Source organism: Dipteris shenzhenensis, chromosome 7, assembly GCF_047967505.1.
Source record: "Dipteris shenzhenensis isolate YYH24624 ecotype China chromosome 7, Dip_SZ_1.0, whole genome shotgun sequence".
NCBI lineage: Eukaryota > Viridiplantae > Streptophyta > Polypodiopsida > Gleicheniales > Dipteridaceae > Dipteris > Dipteris shenzhenensis.
The window spans coordinates 20,424,096-20,439,730 of record NC_141602.1 but is presented as its reverse complement, the minus strand read 5'-3'; the positions used below and the strand labels follow the sequence as shown (position 1 = coordinate 20,439,730).

At 42.7% G+C, this 15,635-nt stretch overlaps 1 protein-coding gene across 2 annotated transcripts; it reads right to left on the bottom strand.

Moving 5' to 3' along the window:
* Nucleotides 1-11,130: 11,130 nt before the first annotated feature.
* REV7 (DNA-binding HORMA family protein) lies at nucleotides 11,131-13,206 on the bottom strand. 2 transcript variants are annotated; one of them, XM_087377243.1, is made up of 5 exons: nucleotides 12,877-13,203; nucleotides 12,640-12,720; nucleotides 12,337-12,449; nucleotides 11,979-12,168; nucleotides 11,336-11,787 (listed from the first exon to the last, which is right to left on the bottom strand). In XM_087377243.1, the coding sequence occupies exons 1-5, from the start codon at nucleotides 12,905-12,907 to the stop codon at nucleotides 11,606-11,608; spliced, it is 597 nt and encodes a 198-aa protein (XP_087233369.1). In that variant the 5' UTR covers nucleotides 12,908-13,203; the 3' UTR covers nucleotides 11,336-11,605. The 2 variants fall into 2 exon arrangements, with proteins under 2 accessions (XP_087233370.1, XP_087233369.1); XM_087377244.1 differs by lacking the exon at nucleotides 12,640-12,720 and having other exon boundaries at nucleotides 11,131-11,787; nucleotides 12,877-13,206.
* Between the last annotated feature and the right edge of the window lie 2,429 nt (nucleotides 13,207-15,635).

The window sequence follows — 15,635 nt, the reverse complement described above, 5'->3', positions numbered from 1 at the left end:
GATGTCAGAGAGCACTTCATCAAATGAAATCACACTGCAACATTGTGATAGCAAAGAGAATGTTGCAAACATCTTTACCAAACTACTTGGGAAAGAGCTTTTCGAGAAGCACCGACAAGCTATTGGTTTGATGCAGAGGAAGGACATTCCCATTAAAGGGGTGTGATGGAATGCAATGTTTATTCCTTCTTTGATTCCCCAGAATCATCATCTTTAGGGAAGGCCTACTTCATGAAAGGTTTGATGTAGAGGAAGGACATTCCCATTAAAGGGGTGTGATGGAATGTAATGTTCATTCCTTCTTTGATTCTCTAGAATCATCATCTTGAGGGAAGGCCTACTTCATGATGTTGATCTTGAGGGAAGGTATTGAGGGATCATCTCAACATCATATGTTTCGATATGTGCATAGCACTAACCCAATAGAGTTCTACAAAGGAAAGGGTTAGAAACCCTAAACCTAACCCTAAAGGGGTTTGTACATATTCTACATTTTCAACTAAATCTAGTCACTAGTGTACAATTAGTCATTTGTGGTGTGCTCTCTAAATGTGCCCTCTCTCCTCATCTCCAATCTTCTCCTCTCCTCTCTCCATATTTGTTCAAAGATCACACCTAATTTACCATTCGCTACTGTGCAGAAATGACAAAACAACTCATGAATCAATGACACACTAAACTAAAAAATGAGAGATCACATCATGGAGGACTTGTAGCACGATATCCATTGCCTATCTTTTATGAAATGCAAACAAGGTAAAGAGTGGGACCTTCTATTCTTGTGCACATATGTTTCCAACTTCCTCCAACATTGACATTCCCCTATTACCTACATCTATCTACAAACACAAACCATTGAGAGAAACACACAGTTTTCATGGGTTTAGACAAATGTCATAACTATTTGTTATCATAAATTAAGACATAGCTAAAAGAAAAACCCAGATGCAAAAGTGCAAGAAGAATGGAACAAGATTATGGTATGTGGAGTGTTTGGGTTGTTAGTCTAGTCTACTAAGCATAGCATTGGTTGGCAACATGTATCCAAGAAAGATGACACTTTCAAAGCTCCACCATCACTGCTCTAGCTTGCTAACTGTTCTTTTTCGATTGATTTATCATGTCATCTTTTTCAATATTCCACACAGCATCTATGCTGCAAAGATTTTTGTAAAGGGCCTCCTTTTCTGCTCATTTGAGACTCAAGATGGCTTGCCATGGATGGACTTGAGCTTATCCTCTACATTCTTTGCATCTAGTCAAGTGCATTGAAATTGTTGATTGAGTGCAACATGTAGTTCTTTGCTTCCTGTCTTCTATGCTTCTCCTTCTCAACCGATCATTCAACTTCCCTTCCTTGGGCTTTGGTTGGATCAACTTGCTCTCAATCCTAGAGGTACATCGGTAGGTGCTTGCTCTCCCTCGCTTTGTGCCTATTTTTCCTTGGCTTTAGCACCCTCCCTTTGTTCTTATTCATATTCCCTAGTTGATTTTGCTTCATTGGCTTTCATCCCTAGCCTCCTTGTCTCTTATTCCCATTGGTGCCTTGTTGCTTTCAAGATCATGTCCAACAAGTTGTTCAATTTTCATGGATTAAGATGATAATTTCAACTTGCCCTTACGTTCCATCTTCAAGTTGTTTAGCATGGTCTTAGTGAGAAAACATTGAGTACTGTGAGGAGAGATGGGATAGTATAGTGATGACCTTATATTTGGACGAGATCCCCTTGTCGACTTGAAGGACCTCTTGCTGAAGTGCTTGCAACTTGATGATGTGCCCTTGCATCATTGCAAACTTTGTGGGATGGAGAACACACATTTGCACTTTCAAGGGGATGTGCCCCTGACGAAAGTAATGATAATAACCATCCGTACCAGTATGCTAAATTGGCCAAATACTCGGCTATTCTTCCCGCGTGGTAACAACTAACGGAGGTTGGGGTGGTTACTTTTGTCCCCTCAATTATATTTTGCACGAACACTTCCAGGGTTGCTCCCCGCAAGCATAGCGATCGTGCATTATTGACGTGCTCGTCGAGACACGCGAGTCCAATTAGATGAGTGACCGCAGGGTACATCACATGGCGGTAAAAGTCCATTCTTTGTGCCCGAATTTGGTTCACCCAATGAATTATTTCAGAATGCCCTGCCGAATTCACAGTTATTGCGCCGAGGAGAAGATTCGCCCAATTTTCTCCTTTCTTAAGGGCATTTATTACTTCGCAGAACGCCTCTCCCCCCGGCAGAGCCCCTTCTACACACTGCTTAACCACTTCATTGAAGTTATTCCAATCATTCCAGAGATTGTAACGAGCGTCCGGGACATTTCCAATAGCAACCTCTTGTATGGGAATATGCATCTCCGGGACCTTTGGGTGTTTCCTTCCCGGGGTTTACTTGGTGTTCACCTCTGGTGGGTGGGAATGGGGAATAGCTCATTCCCACCATGAAGCCAATTGATATTCATTTGCTAATCCAACACGTGATCTTATAAGAGCCAATCGAATCTAGGGATCCTCAATCAATGCCAATCGATCCTATCTCAGGATCTTGGGAGTTTGCCAATAGCTCATTCCAGGTGTTTACGCTAATAGCAACCTCTTGTATGGGAATATGAATCTCCGGGACCTTTGGGTGTTTCCTTCCCGGGGTTTACTTGGTGTTCACCTCTGGTGGGTGGGAATGGGGAATAGCCCCAGTGTGGAGAGAGCTAAACCCTTCACTTCGTGGTGGTTGAACCGGCAACGGGGTTCCTTCCCTCCTTGGGGAAAGGTATAACCTCACCAAAGATCGGGCACGATCCCCCCCCTGCCTGCAAAATGATCTTACGAGGATTAGGTAGGACAATACGGGGGACTCCTTGTCATGTTAAGGAAACTATCGGACACTTGGAGGAAGGTGTATACGTGAATCGTGATGTTGAGCCCAAAGCCTTAATCAAGGCGAGATGGCACTGCTTCAAATAAAGACAGCAGGACACAGGGGATTCACGATACATCTTCACAATTTTTATGCTTCATGGGACAAAACCTATTATAGAGTGATGCCAAGTGTTCTTAAATGCCTTTGCTCAAGTCATGTGGTTCACACGATTGATCACTAGGAAGTACAGTTGAAAAAGATGTTGGAATGAACTCAAGTAGTGACACAGTCCCACTGTTGTGCCAAGGTTTCTCGCTTCTTCCACCAAGATCCTCTTCATTCGGATGTGGCCTAATTACTACAGTGCAGCCAAGTCATATGACTACAACTCTAATTCCATCATGACCTTCCACAACCATAGTTGTTGCCATCCAACTGACCATCAATTGGGAACATGGAAAGAATTAGAATCATCATCGACTTGTCAGCCATCTTAAGTAGACTTGCCATCTCGTGGGGTGAGTCTACTCTTGTGAAAAAGGGAAGGTGGGGGGGAAAGAAAAGAAAGAAGGGGCTATATACAAAATTTTAGCAATGGCGCCCCATTGAATTTTGTGGACTTCCATCAGCCTCTTCTTCTTCCACGAATTGTCCACACATCAGCCAATCACTAGCCCACATGCTCCTTCCCCTTGCACTCTCCTAGTGTTGAACGATTTTACACGACCTTGTGCTCTTATAAAATGTCAAAGTGTAGCATAATATGCAAACAAAAAGAGAGAGAGAGTAAATCTACAAATATAGAGAGATAATAGTATCACGACTAGAGAGAGAGTAAACTGTGCAAGAAATTATAGGAAAATCCATGCTTAAATAGCTGAAAAAACCTCTAGGTACAAGATTCAATACAAGGGGCAATGTGCCCTTTAGCAAGCCAAAGATCATGAGGGGTTTGCACTGAGTATGTTGCACACGAGGGGCATTGATATGAAGGTCAACCTTACCAAGGTCTTGATCTTCAACACATCTCGGGCAGCTGCACATCGAGATTGGTTTACCTTTGCCAAGACACCAGTGGAGATTGTTGCATCCTATCCATACCTAGGGGTCCTTTTCCCAGGCCTGATCTTCACGATGCATGCTCATTTGAGCAGAGGATATGCCACGCTAGCCAGACTAGAGCGTCAATGCTTTCACTTCCATTTCCAAGACCCCAAAACCATGTCTCTTCTTTTTGACTCACTTGTTCATCCAAAAAAGATGTATGCTAGTCTTTTTTGGGGGACAGATCTTTCAAACACGTACTGGCCCTGCATAGAGAGACTACAAGTTCTACTTCTTGCTTGGCCAATACGTAGCAAGACATCGGTCCCACATCATATTGTGCTAGCCAAGTTTGGGGCTACCCTGCTACAGCTTGATGTAGTCTTTCAGGTGGCCACTTATCTCCATAGAGTTAGGGACTTTGGCACCACGACTTTCAAAAGATTGAGATTGGCATGGCTGGCCTTGACCTCATCTATTGCACTATATGTAGCTATGAATCGAAGGAGATGGTACGCTCAAACATGCAGATGGTTTGCAAGCTTGGGCCTGCATATGGAGAGACTACCATAGTATAGCCTTGAAGCTCTCGCTTGTTATGAGGTGAACCAAGTCATCACATAGTATTAATTGCAACTCCACACATATAGGACTTGGGCTGCACCTCAAGAGCTTTCGATAAAACTCAACTTCTATGAGATCACTACTTGCAGATCTCATAGAAAGGGTTTACCGAACCACCGGGCTACACACAAGGTTTACGAAACCATTGGGCTACACTTAGATCCATCTCCCACATTCACTGACGGTTTCGATCGGGCAATTTTGAATATCTTCTCACAAGCTATGGGTTGATAGAGTACAGGTAGAGGGCATTATACATGAGAGATGGATTTGCACTTAAAAAGTAATATGCAGGAGATTGAGACAAAGGAGGACTTTGCATTCAGATGCCGTGTACTATGAGATTTATACCTATTTAAGAATGTTTCAGACTCATGGCCATCTTTCTTCTCGAGTCCTAGCGATAGCTCTTGTGACCGTGGAGGAGTGCACAAGAGGGACTGTCCAAGCCCAATCAAAGGACGATCACGGACTTTTTCCCCGGTGACATGATTTAGGGGCAGCAGGGGATGAGAAACAGCAGCACAACTTGACAAACCCAACCTTAGGTGGACTCTCACATGAGAACTGTGGACGTCTCCCCTCTACTATTCGATGTGGAGAGACAACAAACCACTAGAGTGACGATAACACTTGTCAGATGATGAGCTACCTCACGAAGATCACAAAGGAGGGAGGGGCCGAACAGACTCATCATGCTGAGCAGCACCAACTTTGCATTACTAATCAATGACGCCAGCCCTTTGCAAATCTAAAGCCATTGTCGGATGAGTTCATCTTGTCTATCCTTGGCAGACCCCGGTGGAGTTGGTCCCACAAACAACATAGACAGGTCCTATCACTCGGATGGATGGTTGATCACGTGGCCGATGACCAAGAATCTCCCTCTTTGTGCTTTGCTTTGGAGTTCTTGTGAAGATAGTGGGAGAGAGGGAAGGAGTCTCACTTGAGGCTTTCTCACAAGCACAATGGGGGAGTACACACAAAGGTGGAGGTTGAAAACAGTTTTCCTCTTCTTAGTTGTGAAAGCCAAAAGAACTCTAGTACAAAGAAAATAGAAGAACCCTATATGTGGGTCTCAAAACAAACTCAACAAACTAAGGTGGCATACTAACTGAGCCACAAACTAGAGTAGATAAGGATAGCTATCATCCAGCTATTATTCGTGGTGTGGGCGGTGTACCAACCGCATCTCCAACTAACAAGTCGGTGACATAAATACATAACGGTCACCCTGGCATATCGCAAGTGGAGCTCGATATCTCAACACTCCCTCTCGAGCTCAATCCCAATTCCTGCACACCAAGCAGGTCTCTGAACTTGCGTAGCTTCTCTGCGCCCAATGCTTTCGTGAATATGTCAGCTACCTGATCCTCTGTGCTGACATAAACTAGATCAATAAGACCTAGTAACACTTTCTCCCGCACATAATGATAATGCACCTCAATGTGCTTTGTTCTAGCATGAAAGACTGGGTTCTTTGCCAAGTGTATACTGCTCATGTTGTCACAATAAATGACAACTGGCCCATCTGTAGACTGATGCATATCATAAAGTAGCTTATGCAACCAAGCTACCTCACATGCAGCCATTGCTGCACCCCTGTACTCAGCCTCTGTGCTCGACAAGGCAACTGTAGGCTATTTCTTGCTCCTCCAAGTGACTGCAGCACTCCCAAAAGAGAACATATATCCACTGGTAGATCGTCTATCAGAAATACTACCAGCCCAATCAGCATCAGTGTATCCATGCAACTGTGTCTGAACCCCAGCCTCATAAAATAGTCCATACTGCAATGTGGACTTCACATACCTGAGTATGCGTCTAGTCGCATCCAAATGCGGTTTCCTTAGAGCCTGCATAAACTGACTTACCAATCCAACAGCATAGCTTAGATCTGGCCTGGTAATGGTCATATAAATCAAACTTCCTGCTATGCGTCTGTACATAGTAGGGTCTTCCAAAAGCTCACCTGCATCTGTGCTCAGCTTTATATTCTGCTCCAAAGGAACTGAAATAGGCTTACAGCCTGTCATCCCATATTTGGACAGCATGTCTAATCCATACTGCCTCTGCAAGAGCTGTATCCCACTTGGTGATCTAATCACCTCAATGCCCAAGAAATAACGGAGCTCTTCCAAATCCTTCATCTCAAACTTTTGCCTCAATAGCATTTTCACATGAAGGATATCTTCATCACTATCACCTGTGATGATCAAATCATCAACATAAATGACCAGCAGCATAATCCCTTTCTCTGTTTTTCTCACATAGAGTGAGAAATCTGCCTTGGAAATCTGAAAGCCAATAGTGACAAGATACTGTCCTATCTTGTCAGACCATGCTCTAGGTGCTTGCTTCAAGCCATACAAGGCTTTCTTCAACCTGTAAACAAACTCAGGATGAATAGCATGAACATAACCTGCTGGCTGCTCCATAAAGACCTCTTCTTGCAAATCACCATGCAAGAAGGCATTCTTTACATCCATCTGATGTAAAGACCATCCCTTTGATGCAGCCATAGCAATGGCTGCTCTTACGATTGCCATCCTTGCAACCGGACTGAAAGTTTCTTCATAATCAATGCCATATGTCTGTGCATACCCCTTGATAACTAATCTTGCCTTGTATCTATTTACAGAACCATCTGCATTGTGCTTGATCTTATAAACCCACTTGCAGCCAATTGCATTCTTGTCTTTAGGCAAAGGCACAAATTCCCATGTAGCATTTGCATCCAAGGCATCCATTTCTTCATCCATGGCTTTCTCCCATTTTTCATTTCCCATGGCTTGCTCAAAAGAAGTGGGTTCTGGTTCCTGTATCACTTTGACCATATAGGCATAGTGAATGGCTGTAAATCCATCATATTTCAGCCTATCCACAGGATACCTAACCCTGGTAGACCTGCGCAAATAGGCTCACTTCCAGGTGCTCTCAAATTCCCTGGTCTTCCTTACTCCAGGTGTAACAACAGAAGGAATACCCAACTCATCATCAATGCTCTGCTCTGAGCCACTGGATTCACCATCCACATAAGAGTGACCTGCATTCACATCAAACATGGGTTGATCTACCTTCTCTTTTCCTTTTCGTGAAACCTGCATACCACTCTCTGCATTGCTGTGAGAAGATTCTCTTGATCTCAATCTGCCTGTCCATGGCGAAGTATGTGAACCACTGCTAGAGGACACTCCAGGTCCACTAATATTTTGTGATTGCTGCTGTGAATTCTGTGCAGCATTACCATTTTGTGCATCTACATCAATCATTACATTTACTGGTTTATACCAACTGCTCATCTCATCAAAAACAACATCTCTGCTCACTGTGAACTTTCGTGTAGAAGGGTTATAGCATCTATACCCTTTCTGCTGCAAGGATAACCAATAAAGACGCACTTCTCAGCTTTTGGATCCAACTTGGACCTCAACTCATCTGGCACATGGACATAGGCAATGCAACAAAAATTTTTCAAATGAGAAATGTCTGATTTCCTACCATTATACATCTCCTCTGGCGTCATGCCATGTATTGCTGCAGTGGGAGTCCTATTCATTATATAAACTACTGTAGCAACTGCTTCAGCCCAATAATAATATGGTAGATCTTTTTCATTTAGCATGGCCCGAGATACCTCTCCAATATGCCTGTTTTTCCTTTCTACAATTCCATTTTGCTGTGGGGTATGACTGCATGAATATTGCTGCTTTATACCATGCTCCTGCAAGAACCTTGCAAACTCATTTGAGAGGTACTCTCCCCCTCCATCTGACCTTAGGCATTTTATTTGCAGGCCTGTTTCTTTTTCAACCATAGCTTTGAAAGCTTTGAAGTGCCCAAACACTTCACTTTTCTTTTTCATAAAATACACCCAAAGTTTTCTGCTGAAATCATCAATAAATGTGACAAAATAGTGACAGCCTCCAATAGATGCAGCTTTAGTAGTCCACACATCAGAGTGGATTAATTCCAATGGCTTTTTACTCTCTTGAACATGCCTAGGAAAAGGTTTCCTTGCCTATTTCCCAAATTGACAGGCTTCACAAACCTTGTGCATTTCTGTAACCTTGAATTTAGGCAATCCTGCAACAATATTTTGGGCTTGCATTGATTTAAGTCGCTGTATATTAACATGACCAATGCGTTTGTGCCAGATATCAATATCTGCAACTACACCGGTCCCATGTGCAAACATTGCTGTACTCAATTCAGGCATGTCCGCATCCAACGTAAACATCCTGCCCTTCTTCTTTCCTTTTGCTATCAAGCGACCGTTATTTTTCATATCCTCAACAAAGCATCCATGAGGATTAAATCTAACCTGCAAGCCCTGCTCAACCATTTGACCAAGTTCTTGGTGATGTTCGGGACATGAAATACATCGGACAGGTATTTCTTTTTCCCATCCTGCATAGACAAAGGAATTTTACCAATCTGCACAATAGGATGTGCAGTATCATCACCAGTCTCCACAAATCCTGGCTTTTCCATTTTCCTTGCATCTTACATCCATTCTGCATGACTTGTCATGTGGTTTGACGCACCTGAGTCAACATATCACATCATTTCGTTCTTCTGCACTTGTCACAGAATTGGTCATATGCTGCACCATAAAATCAGGAAATTTTTCACGGACGGCAATGGATATCCGGAACTGTGCATAATCCTTTCCTAGACCATTCAAGGTCACAGAAACTAAATCGTCATCATCCACTGGCGACCCAATGAAAGCAAGTGCATCCGCAATTTTCTTCACCTTCATGTGGTAGTCATTGATGCTCATATTTTCTCTCTGCACATTGTGCAGCTCCTGCTTGAGCTGCATTTTCCTGGCTTGCGTATTTGTGCTGTGTACATTTTTACCAAAGTATCCCATGCCTCCTTTGACGTACTTGCATCCTGAATATGCACAATCATGGAGTCCGAAATACTGATAGACAGCCAGTACATAACTTTCCTGGCTCTCATGCCATCCTTTGAATGCCTACATTTCCTGTTGATTGGGAACATTAGGAAGAACAGGTTCTTCTTCATTTCCTGTAATGAACTCCCAATAGCCTTTTCCCATCAAGAAATTTGTCATTCTAAACTTCCATGCCTGGAAGTTGTTCTTGTCAAGCTTTTCAGTGACAATCCGTGAAAGAGAATTAGATGCCATTACAGAACACTGCAAAATATTCTCACTGCAAAAAACACAGCTTTTGCCTCACACGGACAGATCTGCAAAACTGACGAAAGTGATATTTCACCACACAGTCACTTCCTAGTGACGATTTTGCATCAACAGGCAACAAGCATGAATCTGCAACTCCCAATGTCTCTACACACAGACATACGATGCAATTTCTGCGGTAACTTTTCATCGACCTGCAGAACAGTGATCGCACAGCAAAAACATGACCTTTTTTTGAGTGCCTGCGAAGAACTTCCGCCTCCAAAACGGACCCCGAGATGACCTCGAATCAGAAAAATAAAGTCACCAAGGGCTTAGCCCTTTCTCGCAGCATATAATACCCTCGCCACACGGCAAAGGACATCTCAATATGAGACAGTGCACTCTTGCACTTCCGGCTGTGCTACCTGCAGAGATTTGCTTCCAAACTCAAAAAAGAAAAGCAATACTGGTCCTCTTACCAGGACACTGCGAACTTGGTTTGCTTTCTTGAGCTCCTTACCACGAACAAGGCTCTGATACCATGTGAAGATAGTGGGAGAGAGGGAAGGAGTCTCACTTGAGGCTTTCTCACAAGCACAATGGGAGAGTACACACAAAGGTGGAGGCTGAAAACAGTTTTCCTCTTCTTAGTTGTGAAAGCAAAAAAACTCTAGTACAAAGAAAATAGAAGAACCCTATATGTGGATCTCAAACCAAACTCAACTAACTAAGGTGATATACTAACTGAGCCACAAACTAGAGTAGATAAGGATAGCTGTCATCCAGCTATTATTCGTGGACGATGTACCAACCGCATCTCCAGCTAACAAGTCGGTGACATAAATACACAACGATCACCCTGGCATATCGCAAGTGGAGCTCGATATCTCAACAGTTCTCTCTTGTACGACAATTCGATGTACTTATTTTCTCGTATCAGACACCGGACTTGGATGTGGGTGCCCGTTTTAGTGACCCCCACCTCATTGTATCTGGTTTATTCCCAGTCTAATAGATCCTTCAGTCTTCCATAAACGTTGATCAACTAACTCTCTCTCTCTTTCCCCCCTCCCTCCCCCCTCTCTTCTTGCTCCTTCACTTGACTCTCCCTTTGCTATCCTTCTGCCAGCTACAAGTAGACGTCACGTTATCCTTATCCTTGCTGTACAACATTATAAAGCATGCACTGTAGCTGGAAGTGCATCAATATCTACATATGAGCCAGCTACGATTAGCCCATTCAAAAGGCACTACAAATATGCCTCATTCAAAAGTATAGAAAGCAATAAGGAGACTCTCAGTGCACTTGCGTATATATGATTAAATTTATAAAAGAAACTTGTTCCTCGAGGATTGTCACACAATCTTACATTTATCCCAAAAGAACGCTACCCTATGTTCAAAAACTGCTCTTTGAGGATTGTTACCCAATCTTACATTATCCCCCATGCTCCACCAACATTTATCAACACTCATTTTCAAAATCTGTTGCTCAAGCATGACATGCAATTGCAGATGAGAAACCTATTATCTTCATAAGCATAGGAGCTGCTTGTGAAACTTGGCTCATCATCCATAGACAAAAGCTTAAAGCCATTTGCATACTAGCTATTACTCTCAGAAAGAACAGTACGTCCTGACCAAGTCATGTGAGATGATTAATGTAAATGATGCAACCAGTAAATATGAATGGCCTACAGAAAGTGACTATAATGAGTTGGCCACTGTCTGGAAACATTTAAGGAAAGATGATTGAACCAGGGGAATTTTGAACAAATGTGCCAACTCGGCCCTCAATTAAGCAGCAGGTTAAAAACAGAATTAGTTAGTTACCATCTTCAGGAAAGCAAACACACGTGTATTCAGTGTTTACCAAGGAACACACTATAAACATGGTTCAAAAATGACTTCAATAAGTCATGCTGAAGGATGCTCTATATACAACTGCACATCAAGAGCTTTACTATTCATGGATTTGACCGGTGTGATGACTGGAGGCTGTTCCCAAAGCTTGGTCTCAGCTGGTATCCAAAAATGCCCCTTGTCCTTTGCATCCCCTGGTAACTGTTTAGTGAAAAGCAGTATTTCCCAAGTACAGTCTGCAATCCAAGATCAAAAGCACATCATATGAAGCTATTAAATCTCAATAACAACAGACATGAATTCACAAAGCTTTCAACTTCGCATCATAAAGAAAAAAAAGAAGCAGACCAGCAAAAAAGCTTGACTGTCAACAAGAGCTCCAGATACGGGAGGAGATTTGCATGTGTGTCCCTTTAAGGCTACAAACCTGGTGGCAAAGGATGCAAGAGGGGCTCGGAAAAAGATAATTTCAGGAAGAATGCCCGCAGTGCATATTCAATTTCAGATACTGGCAGATGTCCAGTGAAATCCTGATGGACCCTTAATTGAAATGTAAAATTTTCTACAGGCCTGTAATTCTTGTCAACAAACACCACCGCCAGCTTTTCCACAATGCCCTGCAAAGTCCTGAGATGGATTGAAAAGAATCCAATGCAGAAGCAGCACGTATTCCAATGCAGAGGCAGCACGAATACCAATCTCGTTTTACAGAAGATTTCAGTTGCATGTGTTTTACACAAAGCTCACGTTTTGCATTAGTGTAAAATGATTGGTGAAAAGCTCACCTCCTGAATCCATGGTAAAGCACTGGTAACAGCAGAGTTTATGTACTGTCTTAATCCAGGATGTCGAACCCATTGCACAGGCACATTCAAATACCTTCTCCGTTCAAAGACCTCTGAAATCAATTCCAAGTTATTTCCAGTGTTCACCCACCTTCAAAAATAGTAGAGAGAAAGAAAATCCACATCATGAGTCCTACACAGATCGGGCAACTTACTTCAGGCTTATTTACACCAGACAAGTATGAGATTTTAGATCAACCTTGGACCGTGTGTTCCATGCGGAATAGGGAATGATGCACAAACCTTGAGGATAAACTCCTCGGATAGAAATTAAAAGTGTGATGGCAACCTCCAGAAATTCGCCAAGCAAGCTTGTAGTTTCATCTAACGCCGCCAACATTTCACATGCAGCTTAATGAGAGATGCAGAAAATGCAATGCCCAATTGCGGATTGCAAGAACTTCCAAGACATTTTCGAACATTCTTTGACAGAAAGAACGAGAAATCGAGAAGTTGAAAAAGAAAGAAAGTAGGACAAACCCAAGGGTGATTGTCGGTTGGTCCCCATCATCTGCAAAGGCAATTAATTGCTCCAAAGAACCATATTACGGACCCTTCATATTCTTAATCTTGCTCGATGATGGCAACCGACACAAAGTGGTATCAACAATGGACAGGTAGACACAAGAAGAAAATAAGATTTCCCCCGCTTTTCGGCCCGCCACAGGGAGGCCTAATAAGTGAGGGCGAAGGCAAAAGCCCGAATATCAAGGTCTCCTCGGGGGGATTTAGAAGCAAAAATGGCCATTTTTGGCCTGCCCGCCCCTTAGGTAGCAACGAGGCAATTAGGGCAAAGCAGAAACTAGGCATTTTTAGAATATTTGGAAGTGCATTTTTCCTATTCGACAATATGTTGATATGTGGCTTCTCTTCTTCACCATCTCCACCTTTCCGCCCCTCCCCCGCCCGCCCCCCCGCCCTTCTCTCTCTCTCTCTCTCTCGCTCTCTCTCATGGAGTCTTCCTCCACAACATTTCCAGTGTATTCCTTTTTGTTTGCTTTTTAAAATTTTGGGCGGGCCTTATGAATGATTAAATATCATTCACCTTGCTTATTTTTGAAAAATCATGAATTTTTCTTGCTTTTTTTCTCCTCCACATTTTCAGGGTCTCTCTCTCTCTCTCTCTCTCTCTCTCTCTATATATATATATATATATATATATATATATATCGCTCTGTCTCCCTCATCCCTTTCAATTCATCATCTCCTCCCTCTTTTGCTATTTGGATCTCCGGCAGGCCTTATGAATGATTTATTATCATTCACCTTGTTTCTCTTTTTTGAACACATCCACACCACACTCTCACACCCGTGGTTCTATCTCGGTGGGCAATGGGTCCTTAGCTGTGGCACTCACACACACACACACACACACACACACACATACTCTCTCTCTCTCTCTCTCACACACACACACACACCCAACCACAAGCTAGGACTCCATGCCACAACCTCCAAGACTTGATCAAGCCCATGACTTAAGGGTTGGCAACCCAACACTGAAACCACTAGGCCAAAGCCTTGGAGGCAAGAAGAAGAAGAACTTTCAACATCATGCCACAAGGTAGGTCCTCACGGAGTCTAATGTCAGGCCATAAGACGAGGCCCTCACGGGGTCATCAAACATTGATTTTGGGGATCGAACTCAACACACCCAACAACAAAATGTATCAAAGGAGAAAAGGAAGAGAGGCTAAATGAGCTCCTGGGCACATACCTTGGGGTGTTGAAGGATTAGACCAAAAAAGTATTACAATACAAGAGCACTGAGTAGATCACTTGGTTAAATCCGTCCCAAATATCCAAAGCAATTGAATTGGTTCCCCAATTGAAAAGAATTCAAAAAATGTATTAGGTGGGATTCACACAGAGGCGTCACATTGGCACTACGAAATGATATTCGTTAGCCTATGTATTTCACATACGACTAAACACTGTTGTATACAAACACCATTGGATTGAAATCAACACGCGGATAGGCCCTTGAACTTTCATGACGTTTGCTTTGTTTGTGCATTAGGCAACGACTTCATGACGGATGAGATTTCAACCAACGGACGGGTAGGCACTTTTTGAACCTCAAATGGGATCCTACTTGTCCACCTTTGTGTGAAACCTACCTTAAATAGTGGAATAGGTCAGAGGGGACTAGTGGAAAAGCAAGGAAAAGGTTGGAGGGGAGTGATGGAGAAGCAAGGAAAGGACAATGAAGTTGTCCCTCCATTTAGGAGAAAAGGGCCTTCCCCCCCCCCCCCCCCTCTTATTCATAAAGGTGAGAATTTAAAACCTTTATACTCTACTTCTTTTATTTCATCTCTATGTAGCCTAATCATAAGATCTTATGAGAGGTTATTGGAGGTCTTGAGTCCAAGGTCCCCTATGCATGAAATTTTCAAACCATACCTTTGACCTTAGCTTGATTGGGATACTCCACCTTTTCATCTAAGAAATCAAATAACATTCTCAATTGAAGGCCTTTTCAATTAGGTCCTATACATACATAAGAGAAAGGTATGATGACAGTAGAGGCAGCTTGAAAATCTATTGGAATAGCTAGTGATTACTTTCTATGCTAGTTTTTCCTCTTTTATAGCACCAATGGTCACCACAACATTGAAGGTTTTTTTGGAAGTTGAAGGGCCAACTGGAAGAAATACTTGAAGGAAATCAAGAGATAAGGTTGTGTCAAGCATTGGAGCCTCTTGTGTAAAGGTCTAATAATGAGTCTCTTGTGTAAGGGTATGAGTTCTGAGAGGATACTCCCTCCTAGAATGCACATAGGAGTTGCTTTATGCTTTGAGCTCTAGGCTTTCTAAGCATGCTTTAGATGATAATAGTAGAGGCAACTTGAAAATCTATTGGAATAGCTAGTGATTACTTGTTATGCTAGTTTTGCCTCTTTTATAACACCAATGGTCACAACAACATTGAAGGTTTTTTTGGAAGTTGAAGGGCAAACTGGAAGAAATGCTTAAAGGAAATCAAATAAGGTTGTGTCAAGCATTGGAGCCTCTTGTGTGAGATGACAATTTGGATTCTCCATCCATGCAATTCTTCAAGTTGGTTATCACACTCTTGGAGATCACCCTTGAGAAAGAGACATCGCATCCTTTCAGTTGCTCTACTATTGCTTGAACCTGCCAAAACTTCACGGTTCCTCTCGTATCAAGACAGAAGTGCATTGTCTTCTTCAACACATCTTGGAGGTCTGTTGGCAAGCTAGAAAGGTTGACTCCACC